This window comes from Harpia harpyja, chromosome 4 (assembly GCF_026419915.1).
Source record: "Harpia harpyja isolate bHarHar1 chromosome 4, bHarHar1 primary haplotype, whole genome shotgun sequence".
NCBI classification, from domain to species: Eukaryota; Metazoa; Chordata; class Aves; order Accipitriformes; family Accipitridae; genus Harpia; species Harpia harpyja.
In genome coordinates, this window is record NC_068943.1 from 39,790,041 (window position 1) to 39,810,367 (window position 20,327).

The 20,327-nt window shown below is 49.1% G+C and overlaps 1 protein-coding gene across 7 annotated transcripts in view; it reads right to left on the reverse strand.

Moving 5' to 3' along the window:
* The window catches only part of KIRREL3 (kirre like nephrin family adhesion molecule 3), a 343,289-nt gene that overhangs the window by 78,045 nt on the left and 244,917 nt on the right, over positions 1-20,327 (reverse strand). For all 7 annotated transcript variants that reach the window (XM_052786336.1, XM_052786334.1, XM_052786337.1 and 4 more), the window contains one exon: positions 19,938-20,087. In XM_052786336.1, coding sequence (XP_052642296.1) covers positions 19,938-20,087 — 150 coding nt within the window. The remainder of the gene's footprint in view (positions 1-19,937; positions 20,088-20,327) is intronic.

A 20,327-nucleotide genomic window follows, 5' to 3' on the forward strand; every position in this document is an offset into this window, starting at 1 on the left:
CACACATCTGCAAATAGCCATACTTGCATCGGAACTTGTTTTGGGGAATGTTTGTGAAGAAAAAAAACCACCGAGGAGCTTTTCCTTTTGGGCTGTGCAGCTCTAGGCTTGGGCACACTCCTTCTCTTTGCCTACCAAGGACATATCCCCACTGCAATCATCGATGTGGGGCTGCCTGCATGGTCCCTGCATCTGCTGAACCTGCTGTCTCCACTGCGTCCTACCGCAGACAAGCGTCCCTCGGCCTGTGCCGGAGCCCCAGCTGCAGTACTGCTGGCAAATTCACACCATTTGCAGCCGTGCAAGTAAGAAAAAGCCCAATCTGCATGGGAAATCTTGGACTGCCACTGGTTTTTGGGGAGCACAGCTCTGGGAGAAGCCACGGGCAGGACTACACTGCAAGTTCAGATGAGGAGGGCTGTCCCACAGGGAAATGATGAACTCACAGTCCCAGTCTCAAGTCACTAATGTATTCGGACCATGCTAAAGCAACGGGTGCCACTTTTACCTGCTGGAGAGATATTAGCAAGTGCCAGCTGCCATCTTAGCCCTGATGTTGATCACTACACTCCAGCCCTCCAGGGCTAAAACAAGCACTGTGCCAGCTTACAGCGCAGAAAACACAAAAGCATCCTTCTAAGCTTCTGGGTCTCCTCCACACACACAAGTTGCCCCTGCAGGCCCCCTCCCCTGTGCCATGCCAACCCCCAGCATCGCCCTGTGGTTTCCCAGGCTGTGGCTCACCCTGGCCACGCAGGGTCCTGCCAGCCCCTCTCTGGGGGGCTTGCATGAGCTGATTAGAACCCACAGTTCTCTTCTTGCAGCCTCGCTGAACCATACGTGTTACGGGCCCAAGCAGAAAGCAATTAGGGCTGACAATGTACTACAAAGACCGGCTGGAGATCCTAACCAGGAATGGGGTGTGCAGCAACATGGAGAGGTCAGGCGAGCACCAAAAGGAGCGGGAATATGTTAAGAAAACATATGACTTATTACAATGGAGAAAAGGATGCTGCTGCTTCTGCCCTGGGCTTATTTTTTTACCAATTCAATTAACTCTTTGTTGTGCTGCACTAATGCAAAGGCAGGGAGAAAACCTCATGCAGGGGTTCACCTCTGCCATGCCTGAAAAGGGTTTAATTTCTCCTCTTTTAGACCTTCCATGGTGCCTGGGATAGTATGAATCAGTTTAGAAACCTGGCTTGAAATGGCGTCCTCTTCCCAACAAGCCCCTGCATGCTTTTTGCAAATAAACCCCCCCCAACACTTGCCAGTTTCCAAAAGTGATTTGCATGAAAGAATCATCCCCAAAGCAAAAAGCATTGTTAATTTTCCCCTTCATTGCAACAAGGCTGCTGGAGGAATGAGGTAGGACTCCAGAAAGACATCCCAGCCCAGCCCAGCCCAGGTAATGTAGCTGGCTAATTTGCAGCTCTCGTGAATATTCAGGTGTGATGTGAATAGCGAACACTAGCTTTCCTTCTCTGAATCCACAGGGTAGGACCTGCAGGAGGAAAATCCTCTAACACAACCATCACCAGCCCCATCTCCAAAGAGCTGGAGTCATGGGAAGGGAAATGCTTGGGGTGCAGGAATGGGAGCAGCACAAACACTCTTTGAGGGTGGTTCTACCCTTTCCACCTCTCTGTCTCGGTACCTGTCCCTCCACCCTGGCACCTACTGAGGGATCACAAGTGCCACCATGGGGCAAAGCGACCTGAACGGCCGGCACCAGCCCTTCCAGCCCTGCTGTCCTGTGACCCCATGAGCAGTGGGCAAGAATCCCTGCTGGCTGCGAGCTCTGCAGTCACTGAAAAAAGCAGGCAAAAGAGCTCAACGGAGATCACTATGCTTTCACAGAAAGGACAATAAACTCCGACATTTCATTTTGGGCAGACAATATGGATTTTTTCAGTTTTCCGATGACAAGAAACCTGAAAAAAGAAGGCTTTCACCCTCATTTTGACTCACTTATTTCTCTTCCTCTCTGGAAGAAAGAAGTGGAAGAAAGGACAAAACCTAAAACCTTATCAAAGACTTTATGCGAGCTTCTTCCACTGAAACAAAGGAGGGAAAAGAGTGCGCCTTGACCTGTTCACTGCAAAAGCTTTCATCCCAAGCACTGCATATTTTAAAAGCATCTTCCCAAAGTCCATCTGAAGTATGGCTGGTGTCCATCTCCCTCAAACACTGACAGCATCATCTATATTAACAGCATCCTTAGCCACTGCAGAAGCACTACCAGTCACTGTACTTGCTCTGTTTTGGCACATCTAGGGGCCAACTGGGAACGAAAGTTAAAAGCGGAGCTGCCAGGATGGAGGTTCAGCCTGCAGACACTGCTTAGGTAGCATTAAACCAGAACTAGGGTGGAGCTCCTGGATTAGGAGAAAAACCAGGAGTTGCTAAAGATGCAGTAAGGGACCCCACGTTCAGCACGACTTTGATCTGGAGGATTAGGGATGAGGCAATCAAGTAAAGGTGGAGAAGCTGGTGAATCCGTAATAAGATGCAATTTGCAAAGCCTGTCAAATTCATGAATTTTAACTGGAAGGATAATTTATCCAAAGACTTGGGCCAGAGACTATATTATTCAATACCTCCACCATCCTCTGCTACACTATTATTTAGGATGATTCAGCCTCCTACTCAGGAGAAGCAAAGCAACAGTACACGTAACCCACCCCACACTGCCACAGCCAAAAGTTTGTATCATCTGCTTTCTGGATACCTACAGATAGAGTCAACCCTCCCAGAAATCACACTCTGCTCACCAATAATTCAGTTTGTGCAGAGAAAAAAAAGAAAAAAACCTTCAAACCATCCAATGATTATTTTGTTTGGCCCATTGCTATTAAAAAAAAATCTCCAAATTCCTTGTTGCATGATTCTTCCTAATGCTAAGCACCAGCTTTCACTTTGGACTTATTAAAGCGTGCCTTAAGTGCAAGTGAGTGTTGGGTTTAGCATCGCTGGGGGAAATCCACCCCTCTTAACATCGCTCTGAGAAAACCCATGCCCTGAACAGGAAGCGTGCGATGAGCACTTTGAGCTGGCTCTCCGCACAGCAGAGACTCGCAGGCAGAGCCTTTAGCAAGCTTATTAAAGCTGGGGGAGGCTGCAAACGCCCGAGGTTTGGGTCTTGCCCTGTAGTTTTGTGGCTTGGCATTATAAGAGCTGGAGGAGGCGGATGAGCGAGAGGGAGATGTGAATGCAGATTTCACGCAGAGGCAAACCAGAGAAATGGGTTGTTGCCGCTTTCCGTATCTTTTTGCCCAGTCAAGTACCGCAATCAACACAGAGCATTACGAACGAACCCAGAGGCGACTCTGTGGCAGAAAAGAAAGTGAAGCACATGAAAAAAACTGGTATTCTTAATTTACTCCAGTTAATTTTAGCCTAATTTGATCACAATGTTCTTCTGTAAATATCGGCCCTTCTTTAATAACTCAGCATTCGCCACGGAGGCTGCAATTGCTATGTAATCACCCGGTGTATCATAAAAGACTTTCTCTGCTAATTGTTAGCAGGAACTGGAGCTATTCTGTGGTAGGTATGGGACTGCAAAGAGAGATAATTATAACCAGATCTAATTAGTAATTATAACAGACCTCTCCTAGAAATTGTTTTTTACTTAAATATTCCCCCAGTTCTCCTAACAGACTTCAGTGCTGCTGCCAGGAGCACACTGGGTCGCACACCACCGCCGTGCTGGGACAAGGAACGGGTGCCAAGCCTGGCACCCAGGCTGCTGGGTCCCTGGACCCACGTCCTCACCCCAGTACATGACGGAGAGCCTCAGCGCTGGTTTCTACGCGAGGGAAGGGAGCAGGGAAAAAATGCAGTGAGGCAGAGCTGAGACAGGAGAGGGTGCTCTCACCGCAGGAATGGAGGCAAGGAGGGAAACGCAGTGTCCTGGTGCTGGGGGGGACTTGCAGGGTGAGGAGTCCTGCTGCCTCCCCCCATATACCCAGGGATGCTTTTCCTCCCAGAGTTTGCAATGGCAGCAGAAATCAGATAACGTGTAGAGGAGACAGGAAGAATAGGAGACAGGCTATACAGAAAGCTGGGAGATGGGTGGCGATGGCTCCAATTTCATTTCTCAGTCGTGTTAATGGTCACAAACCCCCCGAACCTCTCCTGTGATACAGCTCCTGTCTGCAGGAGAGAGCCTGGGGCTCCTGGCCACTGAGACATACCATAGCACATCACAGGAGACGCCACATGGCAGCACGAGAGATATCCAAGTCCAGGGAGGCAAATGGGGATATGCACACCCAGGGTGGCAATTTTCAAGGCAGGTGGGCTTGAAAGAAACGGTTTCTTTCCGGTGGAGGTCTTGCTCAAATCAGTCTTTTTTCAGTTCAGTTGTAGCAAAATCCTTCATTCTAAAAGAGAAACTTTTCAAACCTCTGGAATTTTAATCTTCCATACTTCTTTGCACCCGTTCAAAGGTACCTTTCAACAACACTAGGAAGCAAAGTACCTCCGAGTCCTGCCTCGGGAGCTGAGACAGAAAGCCACAGAGCCAGAAAATGGAGCAGCCCTATCTGAGGAGCCTGTGCACAGAAATCCTTGCTCCGGATCTAATGGGAGGTTTCCTGAGCTTGTAAACCCTCTATCCAGCTCTCCCAGAGGCATCACCCAGAGCAGTGGGTGCTCCCTGTCCTCCCCACCCGAGCACCATCCCGCTGTGGACATCCTTGTGCTGCCTGTTGGGGGCTGAAGCCCTGGTACCACCCAACGTGCTTCGGAGGAAGGAAGGAGGATATGCGCGGCTCGACCTCTGCAGCATGGTCAGGCATGACTTTGCTGCAGATCTCCCTAGATCTTTTTTGGTACAACCTCAGAAACTAAGCAAAAAAAGTATCAACAAGCGGCCAACCTTAGTGATGGAGGAGGGGGAAATGTCCTAACGTGGTCTCTTCTGCAAAAGCAGGGCCGAGAGAAGCTAGGAGTAATTAAACACAGCTAGCTGAAAGATGGACTGGATAGCCTAAAAGAATTTCATCTCTGAAATCTAGGCTCTAATTGCTGGGCTGCACCGATTTTGAGCCATATTAGCCTAAGCTGATTCACTATTTTTTAATCTAGTTATTTCCTCCCAAGCAGAGCCATCTCCGGGGGGCTCGCTTGGGCAGCAGAGTTAGCTCACAGCTGGGTACGGTCTAACTAGGCCAGCACTGCGGGACTTCCTTATGATTTTTTTTTCCTGCGAGTTTCAGTATCATTCCCGGCAGGGAACACCCGCAGACAGAAATGTGTGCATGACACACATGCGTGCATGGTGGGGGGGAAACCACCACGTGAGGAGCAAGAGGGAGCAGGATGTCACCAGGGCAGGGGCAAGGCCAAGGGGATGCATGCGATGCTGGGACCAGACTGGGACCAGGCTCTGGGCTTGCAGATAAAGCCAGCTGGAAGGGAGACAAGGATGGAGACACATGTGCTCCTAGGAAGAAGGTGGAAGCCCTGGAGAGACCTGGGAAGGGGTGGGTGAAGGACAGTTGGTAACCTCTATGTTGCTGAAAAGCATCCCTCACTGAAATGGTGCTTTGCAGATCCCTGAGCTGACCTGCTAGGAGGGACCACACGCCGGCCAGCCTGGCTCCCTGTCCCATGGCGAAGCGTGCAACTGGGAGCAGTCCCTGCGTTTCTGCTGCAAGCAGAGGGCTTTCTCACTCCAACAGCAAGCGAGCGACTCAATCACTACCCTGAGACGCATACGGGAGGAAGGGGAGTGCATGTTAACAGTGCAAATCACAAAGCAAGGCACGGAGGCTCATCAATCCCCTACTGCCGCTGCGCGAGAGAGACGCTAATCCAAGAGCGTGATGCCAATCCAAGAGCGCGATGCTAATCCAAGAGCGCGATGCTAATCCAAGAGCACGATGCTAATCCAAGAGTGCGACGCTAATGCAAGCAGCGTAGAGGCACATTTTCTTAATCCAGAGTGCTGTCCCCAAAGAGAGCAAGCCCGTCTGGGGCACATCACCGTGATTCAGCTGCCGACTCCCGACACGTTCGTTGTGTGTGCATGGAGAAGAGACCCGCCACCTTCGACACGCTCTGCATCCCGCCGCCTTATTGCCATGGTTCCCACCTCTCTAATCAGGGCTGCTTGCTCTGAGACGGCGCTGACCTTGATACCTTCCAGTTCGAGGCCCCTCTATGGCAAAGTGATTCAATTAAGCCCTGGTTCACAGAGAGTGCTAGAAAAGAAGGGGGGGAGGGAAAAAAAAAAGAGCCCAACACCAATAAAAAAACCACCCTCGCGAGAATAATTTTCTTCTATGGATTTTTAAGACCAGCGGCTGGAGAATCACTTTCTCGTTCTTGTGCTGTCTCTCCAGTCAATAAATAAGAGGGAAATAAAGGATTTCAGAGAAAATAGAATGCAGTCAAAAGGTAAATTGTGGTCTTAAAAGCCCCTAAGAGACTGTCACAGACTTTGAAATGTTTCCTAGTTTGAGACCATTTCTTCCTGACTACATGGTTTCCGCTCCTCAATTTGCATCTCTGGGAGGTAATCTTTAAAACTGATTTTCCCCTGGTTGCATTTCATCGGCAAAGAAACTAAACAGGCTGCTGCATTACAGTAATAACATCAACATTTCGGCCACCTTCGCCTTAATTATTTCTCTGTCTTGCCAACAGAACCAGTAAAATGAGATTTATATTTAGGTGGGGAGGAGGGGGGCCAAGTTGCATGTGTGTGTATGGGTAAGATAACCTGGAAAAACCAATTTCTCCCTTGTTATGTGTCACCAGCAGTAAAAAAAAAACAACAAAAAACAAAAAACCAAAAAACCCCCACAAGGTAAAAGGTTTGGGCTATTTAAGTAATAATAATGTCAGCATTTCACCTGTCTCTTGCTTAATTATTTCCTTCTCTCAGCTCCGCCACCTGAACCAGTTTAGATAAGATTTTGGTGCAGATAAGGAAGAAGAACCTGTACTCTCCGAAGCAGATAAGCCGCTTTTTCCAACAGAAAGAAAGAGAATATGGCACTAAAGCCTTCCTGCTGTCTACTCCAGGTTTATCAACAGCCTCTTAGCAAAAGTCTTGCCGCTAAAAGCTTGTGAAGTTTTGCAAAATACTACTGGATAAGAGAAAAGCACTTGTAAAGACAAGGAAGCTGAAGCGTGCAAAGCAGTTCATCAGCATCCATGTCTGGCCAACACGCACTCAAGGTCACCCCAAAAAGCACCAGGGAGGGAGAAGCAGGGGTCTAGTTGATTACTGCCTGTGTTTAAGGAGAGCCTAGAGATTTTGGGAAGGTCTCCTTACCCATGCAAGGTGTCAAAGCTTCTAAGTTGGCTGCACTTGAAAGTTAGCCCCTTCAAGACCTCCTGCTCTGTCCTTTTAGGTGTCTCTCCCTTCCAAGACATGCACATCCACCTTTGTCCATCACGCAGGTGCTTCAGAACAAGGCTCGCTTGCCAGGATGAGCCAGGAGAAGAGCTTGATAGTACATAAAGTCCTCTGTGACCTTGCGGCCAGGGAAAGGAACTAGGTATAGAGAAGGGCTCTTGCATCGCTAAGGATGTGGGTCTGGCAAGCTAAGGGCCCCAGAGGGTTCGTATTCGGGTCCAGCCCTGCAGCGAAGCGCTGGATGCCATGCGCCTGCCACTCGCTGCAGGCGCTTCCAGCTAAAATCTTGCCAAGTCACGTGTTCGCGGCTGCCAACGCGTGCCCAACACACCCACAGATGGGATGCTCGCCCGTGTGCAAACATTTACAAACACCTTGAGCGACTCGCGAAGACACGGCAGGTTGCTGGAAGCTGTCCATCCGCAGGAAGGAGGCGCGGCATCACGGAGAGAGGGTTTGGTTCAGCGGGAGATGCTGCCGTGAACGGCGAGGGAGACAATGGGATGCTCTTGGCCGCTCTGCACCGCACGACACCAATGGTACCCCAGAGGAGCACTTTAAAAGTAAAAGAAACAGCTCTCTAGATAAAAAGCTGGGAGTCTCTCTGTTTCTCCACTTGTACTGCAGAGCCTATTTTTATTATACAATTTCCACCCTTCAATGGCTCAGATGTTTTGCCTGCATTTCGTTGCTGATCCCCAGGCCAATCCTCAGAACAATATTTGCTCAGGATTTTGTGCGCGTGTGGCTTTTTTTCTTTTTTTTTTTTTTAAAGAAATTCAGGGTGGGTAAAAACTTTCCCTCTTTCTTGATTTACAACAGGCTGAGGAGTGATCATGCATGTTTGTGCAAGAAGTCAAGAGAGTAGAGAATGAGGAGCGTGCATTTCTGGGCCATGATGCATGTGCAGGGGAGAGGAGAGCCCCTGCTTGCAGGCAGGAGGGAAGGGTGCTTGTACCTGTGTACTACCTGCTGGCTCATGAAGGATGAGAAACTTCCTCCAGAAATTGCCACCCAGCTTCATGCTCTCCCTTATCATCCCAAACCTGCCAGCTCTCCAATCCAGGGGAAGCTAATAGGATGCTCCCGCTTCAGACCACAACAGCGGGGCTAGATTCGGCCCTGTGCCTCTTCCCGCAGAGCCGCGCTGCTGCCTGCTTACGCTTACAAGCTCCTTCAGCTTCCCTTTGCCTGGCCTTACCTTCCCACCCTGCCTCGCGTCTGATTATATTGGGTCTGCATGTGTAAGTACAGCCTCTTGCCATCCTAATCATCTAAAGTGGCTATTTGAATAACAGTTGTTGGTGCCTGTAGTTTCCTGTAATTTCCAAAAGGAAACAAATCCATGCAGACTGCAATTTTGCGCCTATGAATTTTGAATGAATATCTCTAAGAGCCTCAATTTCTCTCTCCCTTCCTTCCTCCCCTCCCCTCGCCTGCCTCCTAGACCCAGCTGAGCGAGATGCTGTCACCAAAGGGGCTCGACCGAGTGGCTCCTTTCCGGGGGTGGATGTTGGGCTAGTGAGGCTCGATGCCTCCTAGGAGAGACGCTGGCATTCATCTGGTGAAGCCCGGTGCCACCGGCAGAGCTCGCTCGCTCGGGGAGCTGGAGGAGGAAGGCGGCTGGATTGCACCCAACCCATGGGAGACCTGCTCCATGGCAGGATGAAGCAGGGCATGGAGGCAGAAGCATCTTTCGAGCTTCAGGTGTTAGGATTGTTCCTACATTGCCACCTCCAAACTAAGCTTGGGAGGTCCTTCTCTATCCAGCTCTGATGGTACCTGCCCTTTAGAGATACTGCTGCTGGCCAAACTCTTCACCTTCTAACCCAGAGCAGCTGTAAGACATCTCTCCTCCAGAGTTGATTTCCATGACAGCGACAGTCCCTATTTATAACCTTCTCCCTTTCAAGTTTCCCCTCCTGTTCTGCTGCGTGCAGTTTTATGACAGTGAGGGTTCTCCTTTTTATGACATTGTTGCTTTTAAAGTGTTTTTATCACCTGGTTTTATTACAAAATTACCGTACAGTACCCCAAGTGCCACAGCAGTGAGGAGGGAGAGCGGTTCTGGAAATGCAGCAACTCCTTCCTAAACAGCTTGCTGCCTCGCCGGGGAAGTGGCTGCGATTTGGTGATGGATGGAGTGCTTGTTATCCAGTATATTTTTATCCATAGATATATAAAGCACTTTGTGATCCCAGTGGATACAAGGCACTATATAAATGTAAATCATTATCATTATCATTAAATACCCTCTGTATCTTTTAAACCTACCAGTTGGAATCAAATACATACAGGGCAGCTGGTATCTGGGCTTTTGCTGGTGAACCAAATGCAAGAGGTGTGATTTTTGTCTTTGTTAGCAATTAAATGTGATATCCAGAAAGACTTTATTTTCCCATTGCAATTTTTCATGCTGCCTCCGATTTAAAAGTCACTTCTCACCCACCATGAGAAATCTCTGCAGACTTCCCTAGCAACAGCCTGAATAAGAAACAGCCACCTTGGGTACGCGGATGCTCCACGGACTATCCGAACCCATCGCAAGCTGTCCGGCATACATCCCCGCTGCATTACCGTGAGTTAAGGACAGTAAGAGGATCCCTTGTGTGCTGCTGGGTCACAGGGAGGAGAGTTCAGTTTCTACATGATTTATGACTCAAAGGAGAATATAGACACTTGTCTCCAAAACTATGACTCTGCAGCATTTCTACTTGGCCGCTGCCCAACCCCAGAAATAACTGACTGCACAAAACCTCTTGGATGTCATCCACATCGCAGCCGTAACCGCAATGAATACAGGGTACGAGGCAGATCATGTTTATAACCCAAAGTTTCCTGTTTCTGCTTCACCCCGGCCCTTTTTTCCTTTCTTTAAGGGAGGGATCTGAGCCTGAAGGACTCACTCAAGGTCACGCACGGAGGCTTTGGCAGCACAGAAATGAACCCGAGACTCATGTGTTTCCATCCGGGCCGTAAATCACCAGATTCCCTTTCTGCCCACACAGCCAGGAGGACAAGCCAAGCAGGCAGCACACTGGGTGCCCCTTCCCTGGTTTTCCCACCAGTGCTGAGCCCATATTTTGTCGCTAAAGCCCGTCTTCCTTTCTGCATCTCCAGCAAAGCCACCTGGCCGCCAGCTACTGACAGCTCCTCCCCATGGGAACTCATCTCCAGCTGCATTGCACCCAGTGCGATGCTTCCACTCCAGTTTCTGCTTCCCACACCCAGCTCAACAGAAGCCTTGGAAATATCAATCGCTTCTTGGGTCACTGCCACTGCCGGAGAGCTGGCTGCACTGATGCCTCAGGAGAGGGATTAACCCTATGGAAGCAGTGGGCAGCAAGGAGCCGATGCTGCTACGGTGGTGGGGACCCCAGGAGCCACATGTTTGGGAGTCAGGAGCTGAGTTTAAGCTGAAAGGCATCAGTGCACTTCCCAGGGAAGGACGCTCCATTGGCGTTTCCTAAAGGGAGATGACTGATGCAGAGCCAGGCTACTCTCAGTGATGTGACGAAGGGCAGGTCTTGGCCCCAGGTGCTGGGGACCAGCAGTCCCGAGCACCTGAAGGACCGGTACCCAACGATATTTCATTTCCACTGGTCATGACAAGCGGAAGGGATGGAGTTAGAAACCTCTGATGTGTCATAGGTCTGACTCCTGACCTTTAATCCATGTCCCTACTAACCTGCAAGCAGTGACTTATAAAGGTTTTGCAATATTTAAAGGAATAAGGTTTTTCCTAGTTCCTGAGTTCTGCCCCCCCCCCCTTTTTTTTTTTTCATTTTCCCCAGCCTCTCATAAGTTGCAGTCTCTTGCTGCCCAGGGGAGATCTTCCATTTAGCTACATTTTCCTTTCTCATTTCATGCTGTAATGGAGATTCATCATAGGTGTTAAATCCATAATTTGCCATGAATCCCTTGTCTCTCTGTCCGCAGAGGTCAGAGTTGAGCATGTTAGAGGAACCCGATAGCACAGCTTCATGCCTGGCCCCTGGGGAGAAAGCCTCAGCAATTCCCAGGAGCAGGGAGGAGGCTGGAGAGAGGAGTCCTGAACGGGTCATCCAATGCCATATCCATGCTTGCCACCTGAAATGGTCCCTCATTTGTGATTTATCACCTAAAGTGATCCCTTTAGGTACTGTGCATTTACAGCTGTGTCTGGGGTACTGCCTTCTACACCTCACCATAGCTCAGCACCCACATCATTGCCCAGTACTGCAAAACCAAGCCACCTACTCGTGAATTATGAAACTACTCATCTCACAGCAGCTTCTAACACCAGCCTTGGCAAGGGCTGCATGGAACCTGCAGCCAAAATTCTTTGCACACCCCAGTAAGGAAGCACCAGCCCAAGGCAGGCTCTTGGGAAGCAGCAGGGTGGCTGCTGTCATCCCAAACAAACTAAAGATGTCTGCACGGTCAACTCCTGATTTGAGCATGCCAGGCACCTTTTAACATCAAAAAAGAGTAATAGCCCCTTGCAGGGGGCCATTTGTCCAACCTCTACCTTGGCATGAGGTGAATATCCTGGGGCAGGGGAGGTTATTTGCCATCAATTACAAAGGACACCCACAGGTCAATCATTAAGACGCAGCTATCCGGTTTTGAAGCCCAAGCTGAGCTAAAAGGAATGCCGCAGCCCCAAGGCCATCCCAGTTCTACCATCAGATGGGAAGCTGATATCCATCAGACACACTGACAGGTGCATCAAAAGCAAATGCTGCTTGGAAATGCCAGGAACAGGTAGCACTGCGATGGATTGGTAACAAGAAAAGAGATTCATCACCAGTTTCACCAACCCTTTCTCCACCATGACCTGGGGAGGATGCTGGTTGCAGCTGGGAACTGTGCTAGGAAGCCTGAACTGTATCACAGCTGGCAGAGGAGCTCAGAAACAGGCCCAGCAGGTGAAAGGCTGGGAAACACTTAAAGGAGGGGGGAAAAATGCAAGACGTGCAAAAAGCAACCCCAGACAGGGTTGGCAAAGTTCTCGGACCCAAGCAAACATCCCTCCAGGCTGGCCACAAGCAGAGAGCTGGGGTGGGCGGGCAGGCTCCAGCAGGAACATCTCAACAGCTGCTTTGTGCATCCTCTCCTGAAGCATTTTCTCTGCTTTTGCGGCTGGCCCTGCCCCTGCCGAGCCTCGGGTTCATTTTTCATTAGGGGGGATCGATAAGAAAGCGGGGGCTGTCGCTCAGGTGATGTCACGCTTCGAGGGCCTCATTCTTCTCTGCCAGCTGACAAGGGGAGAGGGAGTCAATACTTTTGTCAGGTCACTAACAACCCACCAAGTTCCCAGCGGTGACAGATCCCCCGGCTGAGCCACCAAGCGCAGCCCGAACGCACAGTGCTGCAATATATCGCATCCGTATGTGCATGCGTGAGAAGCACAAAAGGAGCTGCTGCGTGTACGTATAATGCAGATACAGAGGAGCGCGGGTAGGATACAGATGGGGAGTTTTGTCTTGATTGGCAAGAGGGAGAAATGCACGTAGGTGTGCAAAGCAAAGAGAGGTTTGCACGTGCGCTGGGTTTGTTTGTGCGATGCAGAATGCAAGGTGTCAGCGATCCAAAAGGGCATAAAGGAGAATAATCTCCCCTGTCGACAGGCACTGCATGGAGCAGGAGCCATCGGATGCAATGTATGATGCAAAGGGGAAAGGCTCGTGTGATGCGCTGGCTCCTGGATGCCTTATGCAAACTGGGGAGGACTGGGGGGGTGAGATGCAGAGAAGTTCGTGCCCAGAGCAGGAGGTGATGCAGATGTAACAGTACAAGTGATGAGCAGAGCAGGATGGAAGGATTTTGACACATGGCAAGCACCCCCCACACCATTTCATGGCAACTTCACGGCCATCATAGACGGGAGTAATTGCTCACGGCTCCTGTGCGAGGGGCAGGGAGGTGGGCAGAGCCAGCGAGAGGGGCTGGGAAGAGGTAAAGGGATGCAGGCACCACTGCATCTGAAGGGATGACAGAGAATCGGGAAGGCTTTTTATCAGCTCTGTGTGCTTTGCATCCATCAGTATGGTACGGACCAGCAGACTCTGCATAGAGAAGCCAAATGCTTCGTGTTCGATAAAACCACGGGTCAGGCCCTCCCTGCATCGAGACAAGAAATCACAGATTGGTGCAAGAACCCTAACATTAATCATTTCTAACTGTGTCTCTTCCTATTTACTCTGTGGTCCTTGAGTCTTCAGCAGTCAGGTAGGAATGCTGTTGCGGCTTTGAGGATATAAGCAAGGTGAAGTTTGATGGGAGAGGTGGTATCTGCTGGTAGGCCAAGTGCTACAGTTCAAAGAAAACAGACGGGCTTCCAGGCACACAAATCTTCCTTCAGGATTCGAGCCTGGCTCTGTGGTGCTGAAGGCTAGCCATTAATTTACGTACAGAACCAAGAAAACTCTCGTGGTATCACCTAACCCCAGGGCCCAGGGCTTTAAGAAAACATGAATTTTGCAAGACTACTCATGAAATGGCGTGAGCCAATAACACTGGACCTGGGTTTGAGGGAGCAGAGGCAGCATCTGCCTAGTGCTGGCCTGGCCCAGATGAACTTCCCTCCGTGCGATTACACACCAGCCACTGCTCAGATACAGCCCTATCCTGTTGGGAAGGAATAGGTTTGTCATTTTTAATACATTTTATGAATATTTTTTTTTTTTTTTTTTTTTAATTTTCTGGTCATGCAGTGGCGTATTAACCGTGCCTATTGGACTGGGATAGGCTTTATGCCCATCAGGGTGCTGTCACAAGCAGCGTGCAAACTGGGCCGTCTTTGCAAAAGCTCCGGGTTTCCCAGTGACTACTGGGAAACTCCCTCCAGGGTCCTTATGGAAGGAGCTTTTCACATTTTCACGGTGATTAGGCACACCAAGCTACTCCCTGTCTTAGCAGCTCTACAACCACAAGGCAAAAGCAGCAGAGTGGCGGGTATATATTTAATGGGAAACAAACCCCTTTCTTAGCTTCCCACTCCCCATATTTGTGTAATTGGAAAGTCATTATGCTACAGCAATAAGGCTGGCAGAGCCTGAGGCCAGAGGACATGTCCTATACAGCATTTCATCCTAGTACGCACAGCCAGCAAAGATGTGCTTAATGGGGATGCAAGTGAATCAATTTTGCTTGTCTCCTTCAAAGTAAGGAGAGCAGAGCTCATGCGGATGCTGCCCTGCCATCCTCATCCAGACAGGCAGGGTGCAAACCCCTCCAAAATGGGGGAAGAAGAACACTTACCAATGCCCAGGTGAAACCCATCTTGGGAAGACCCATCTCTATAGCTGAGTTTTTAGCATACGGTACCTCTTTTTGATCTGTTTTTCCAGCTATAGACCGCACGAGGCAGATGTTGCCTTTCACCCTGAATTTGTACAGCACCAAGTACCTCTGAGACCCTGGGTTTGCCCGGCTGGGTACTGTCAAGCCTGTGGAGATACCTTCCCACCCCAGGAGCCACGGAGGGCTGCCGGCAAGGAAACCCATCCACCCTCCGCTATCAAAAGGAGCCGGCTCAGAGCGCTGTAAACTTAAGCTGCTCAGACATGACATCAAATATTTAGGTTATTTGGGATTTGTGCTTGATTGTTTGATGTTTCTGTTTCATTCCCAGTAGACCCGGTTGCTATTTTGCCACTGAAAATATTCCCAGCAGAAAATGCAGCTTCGTGAAGACCCAAACTTTTTCAAGGAGAAGAGACTGTCTGGAAGAAAATGATCACATTTTCAACACTTCTTTTTTTTGTTCTGAATTGACATCCTGACTCTATATGCTGGTTTAGGCTGAATTTTACATTCAGAGAATTGAATTCTGTTAAAAAGTATGGAAAAATACTTGAGATGGTTCCAGGCTGAACTGTTTCTGGATTTGAAACTTCACCTAGTCCACATTTTCTCATTGCAGCGCGGCATTACAAACAAATATTGAAAAATGGCCTTTCCCAGGCCATAGCCTCTTTATTTTCTGTTCAAACTCCGCTAAAGAGCAGGAAAGCTGGGAAACACAGATGTCTCAAGCTGCCAGAGATCATTTTGGTTAATGGAAATAGCTTACTCTGCTCTGCAGGGGAGGACTGGAAAGACTCGGCTAGGAAGAGGATTAGAATAAAATAAAAACCATAAGATAAAAAGAGGAAAAGGGTTGTGATTGAATGTAAATGCACTTGACACCTAGGTGACCCTCCTCTTTTCCTGACCCTGGCCTGTGCTGTCTTAAAAGACAGGAGCTCTCACTTCAAATTAACTTAATCTGTAGCATTAAATAATTCATGTTGATTTAAGAAAGCTTTATTTCTAATGGGACACACACGAAGGCAGAGTTAATATTAGAAGAGGCCGTGGAGGGGGAGGAGACAGGGAATTAAGACTATAAAAGGTGAATGTACAAGTTAATTGCCTATCAATTATTCACCCGAAGTCTCTGGAAGTAGCTCCTCTGCCTCCCCCCTCACACCCCCATGGTCCCCTTGTCCTGGTTCCCACCAGCATCTCTCTGGGACCAACCCTTTCCCTGCGCCGAGCTGCAGAGCTAGTGGTATACTGGAGCTTGTACGGGACAGCCCGTGGTACAAGGCAGGGCATCTCGTGCTGGGGAGGACCACAGACCAGGATAGGCTTGGGATGCTCCTGCCAAGATGCCAGTGAAGGACAGCAACCCCGCTACCATCCAGCTTCCCCAACACCTCGCCGTCCATCTGCTTTGCTTGACCTGGACTCCTCCACCCTCCTGGCACCGCGGGTCCTGCCTAGCCCTGGTCATCGTGGGCTGAGGCTTCGCAACGCCGCTGCCAGATCGGCACGGCGAGCCGGGGCTCCCCTCTTCCCCTCCCCTCTCCTTCCTCCCGGGGAAGCCAATGCGCTCTTCAAAGTTTCTCCTTGCTTGGCTGCCTTCGAGATCTGGGAACTCAACACTAATTAACGTGTCTGCAAATCCCAGCTCGGCTGGCGGGGCCTCGAATTCATTCACAGTCCCCCGAGTGCAGAAGGATCCACAAGCTAGCCCTCCGGCTCCTTAAACTACACGGCTGGCAGATGCATATTTTAACAACACACATCTGTTGGCTATATAATCTCTTGTATTTGCCCTCCCTGCTCTGAGCTTTGATGGAAGACCAGAGGGAACTCTCCAGTGGTTACAGCCAAAGTGTTTGCTTTGCAATTTCGCTCGATTGCTGTCTGATTTTATTTTTAAATTTCTCCAAGTCCTAATCAGGCTCTTACTTTATTTAATTAATACCCCAGCTTAGTTAAATAGATCATAAATTACGAAGCCCTGCCATTAAAGATGTACCAGGTAGCAAATAGCCCTCCAGTGGCTTCCCAAAGCCTGCCTGGCTCGGGCTCCCCTGCCAAAATGCTGCCCTGACATCCTTTGCTTGCAGAAAACGTGGATGTCTCTGTATCTCCCAAACCCCATCTCATCAGCTTTAGCAGCCGCTGCCTTCCCTGCTGGGGCAGATGTCCCTAGGAGAGAGAGTAGCAGCTCATTCCCTGGACAATTTGGGCAATGGTAAGAGGGAAAGCGAGGGAGACCTGGAGAAGGGGCTCCTTCAGCTTTGGGATGGGTTAGCTGAGCTCCCGAGCATTATTTGTCCTTACAACCCTACAAATAAAAGATTTTCCCCAATGCTGACGACACTAATAGGCTCCTGTGTTTGAATGTTTGGACTTCTAAGGCTATGGAATGATCTGTTCCACTACATTTAACCACGTAGATTTGAAAACAATGTGACAAAACCTTAAATATTTAATTAAAATATGGTGTAGCTCTGCATCTGAGCAGGGAAGTAGGAGGCATCAGCCCCATAAAGCTGTTGTCAGACATGAATGACAGCAGTTGGAAACTGAATTGGGAGGTGTTAGGGGATTTCTTGATACCAAGGAAGTGGAAAAGCTGGCAAGAACGGACAAGGCAGCACCGACCCACGCAAAAAAACCCAGGCGAGGTATTTTCCAGAGACAAGGCTGGGGTGTGATAGAATGGGAGATGGGGTTCCCCAGAACAGCCTCCAACATCTCTGGCTGGATGACGAGTCCCTCGAGTGGTTGCAGCAGCAGCAGAAGATGGGCTCCCAGCCACGAGAGCCTCCCAGCTCTGCTCTAGTTGTGACAAATCGTTTCCTCAAGAGCTGCGAGGGTTGCACGCAGATCCGGGGACGGCTTAGGGATCCTCTCCTGCCTAGGTGATGCCTGCAGCCTCAGGTGAAGCTGGGCAGACTGGGATGAAGAAATGCCCCACAAGCATCTTCTTCAAACGAGGCAGCTCAGGTAGCCTGTTACGTCCCTTCCTAACCCAGCGAGATGAAATCTGGGAGACCCATGTCCCTCCAGAGATGGCTGCTTAGCTTGCAATTAACCAGGCTCGTTGAGTTGGCACGCACCGGATCCAAAGAGGAGAAATGTCTGCACAGCTGGTGGCATTACATATCTGTAACCACCGAAAATGTCTCTCCATTTTCCTGTACAAACACGCGCTTTACCTCTCCCTAATGTACACTAAGTTTAGCTTGACGCACTGCATGCTGTAACCGCCTGTCAGGAGCCAGTGCTAGCTCTTAGCACACGGGGTGTTGGAAGTATCTACTCTTAATGTGCCATTTCTATTCCCCTCCATTGGGCTGGCTAAAACACAGATCACAGACCACCTGTGGCAATGTCCGCCTTTGCTCCAGTGCGGCAGGACACACCATCCTACCGCAAAGGTATCAAAGTGCGAGCTGCTGACCGCTAACAACCTTCCAGCCCCTTTCCCAGGGCATAGATTATCACTCATGCCTCCCCAACCGGCCTTAAAATTTCCCCAGAACATCTGCATAAATACATCTAAAGTGAAAGATGTGCTACTGACAGGTTGCAAAGCCTCATTTTCTTATCGATTAGGTTTATGTTGAATGCGCAATAACTTAAATTTTCTTAAAAGGAAAACAGTCTGCAAATATAAGTCACTGAACATCTTAGGTAAATGTACCAATTAGCAACTACCATGTATATTCACATAAACATTAACTACCATCTATTTGACACATTCCATAACCCCAAAGATAATAACGATTTCCTTTTGATCCATAAAAAACATCACTCTGCTCAATCAACGCTTTGCAGCAGCTCTGAGCTCTGACGTACGCCTGTGCGCCCTGGGACTAAATTAGTTTTGAAATCTTTAGCTCTAATTAAATAACATTATTTCTTTTGTCTGGCTCCAGCAACATATTCTGCCTTCACAACAGAAGGAGGGAGCCCAGGCGAAGGAGGGGAAGGCGACACAGCTTGCAGAAGTTGTTGGTAAGCGAGAAAGCCCCCCTGACAGCCGTGCTCTGCTTTCCGATTCATTTGCAGGCTTCTTTCATGTATGGGCACATGTCAGAGCTCTGAGCTGCTGCAAAGGGTTGATTGAGCACAAGGATGGATCAAAAGAAAATCATCATTATCTTCGGGGTCAGGGAAGGAAGAGATGGCAGTTGCGTAAGTTTGGGGGGTAGGGTACTTTGTAGGGTGGCGGAGAGAGAAAAACAAATGCAGGGGAAATTACAAACCAGAAATCAGAACTCATTTTCGCAGTGGTGCGCAGGCTTCAATCAGGCGCACCTTCAACCAGAACTAGTACCTTAATTCACTTTTTTTTGGCTGCTTAAGACTAATTAGCGTTGCTCTGACTAAAAGCACTAAAACTCTTTGTTTGGAACTTTTAAAAAAGATTTTTTTTCCCTAAAAATTAACCAGGAAAAAACCAACAAGGAAAGAACAAATCCAAACGTCGATTTAAACAAATATGGAAATAGTTTCACTTTGGGGGTTGAATAATCAGGATGTATCTGAGACCAATACAGACTGGGTTTTGTCCATGCTTTTCAAGAAAAACACCATTTTCATTAACTTCTCTGAAGCCACATACATTCTGGGAAGTCTCACTGATGCAGCCTGCCTTTTCCCAGCACTCGTGATAAGCACTCACAACCACTTTGCCAGCCTGCCAACAAAGCCCTTTACCTTTGCCAGTGCTACTCTCCCATTTCCCACCCAGAAAAGGTCTCTACAAGATGTTGGGAGCCATCTCCTATTTGCAATCCCATGCAACATCTTCCTATGTTGCTCATGGGAAAGATTAATTACTGAGAAATGCATGATGATAACACATATGTATGAAAATAGATAGTATGAAGATAGTACAAACACCAGCCCTTCCTCAAGTGGTAGCGTCTTCCTGGTCATGCCGCAGCATTGCAGCAAGGGTAAGGCACTGATGGCACTGACAGCACTGACACTTTTCACGTCCTTAAATTTATGCACGTACACTCTTGAATTGACACTTATATTTGTAGAACTGAGGCACCAAACATTTTGTGCGTGTTACTCATCCCAGAATTGCTGTACTCCCTAAAGAGCTTCCTTCGCTACTGTTCGCAGGATCAAGATGCACCCCTGTCGCTCTTGCGATGGATTAGTTTCCAGTCCTCTTGATTTAGCAACAAAATATTTTGTCAAAAAGCCACTCAGTGCAACCGCGAGGACAAAAAAAAAAAGCAAATAAGTGCCAATATGATGGGGAGATGGCACTTACCGAGAACAGTCAGCCGGGCAGGTCTGGATCGGATGGCCGCTTGAATGGCCTGACATTCGTAGACGGCGTCATCTTGCAGATCAGCTCTCAGGATTTTCAAGTGATGCTCTCCAGACAGATGGTCTCCTACGACCAGATAGCGCGGATAACCTGCAGAATGCAAAACATGAGTCAGGAGGCAGCTGGACCGACGAGCCCAAGGACGGGGAGTATATAGTGCAAGTCCAGAGCCCCAGCTGTCCCAGAGCAAATACCCAGGAGCCAGGCAGCTTCTTCCCCTCCTGGGCAGCCAGCCCAAAAAGAGAGCGAGAGGCCTCCCAAGTTTGGGAAAGAGACTGCAGGTTTTGCCCTAAGAGTTCAAAAAGGAGGTGCTGATGAAGGTGCAGTAGC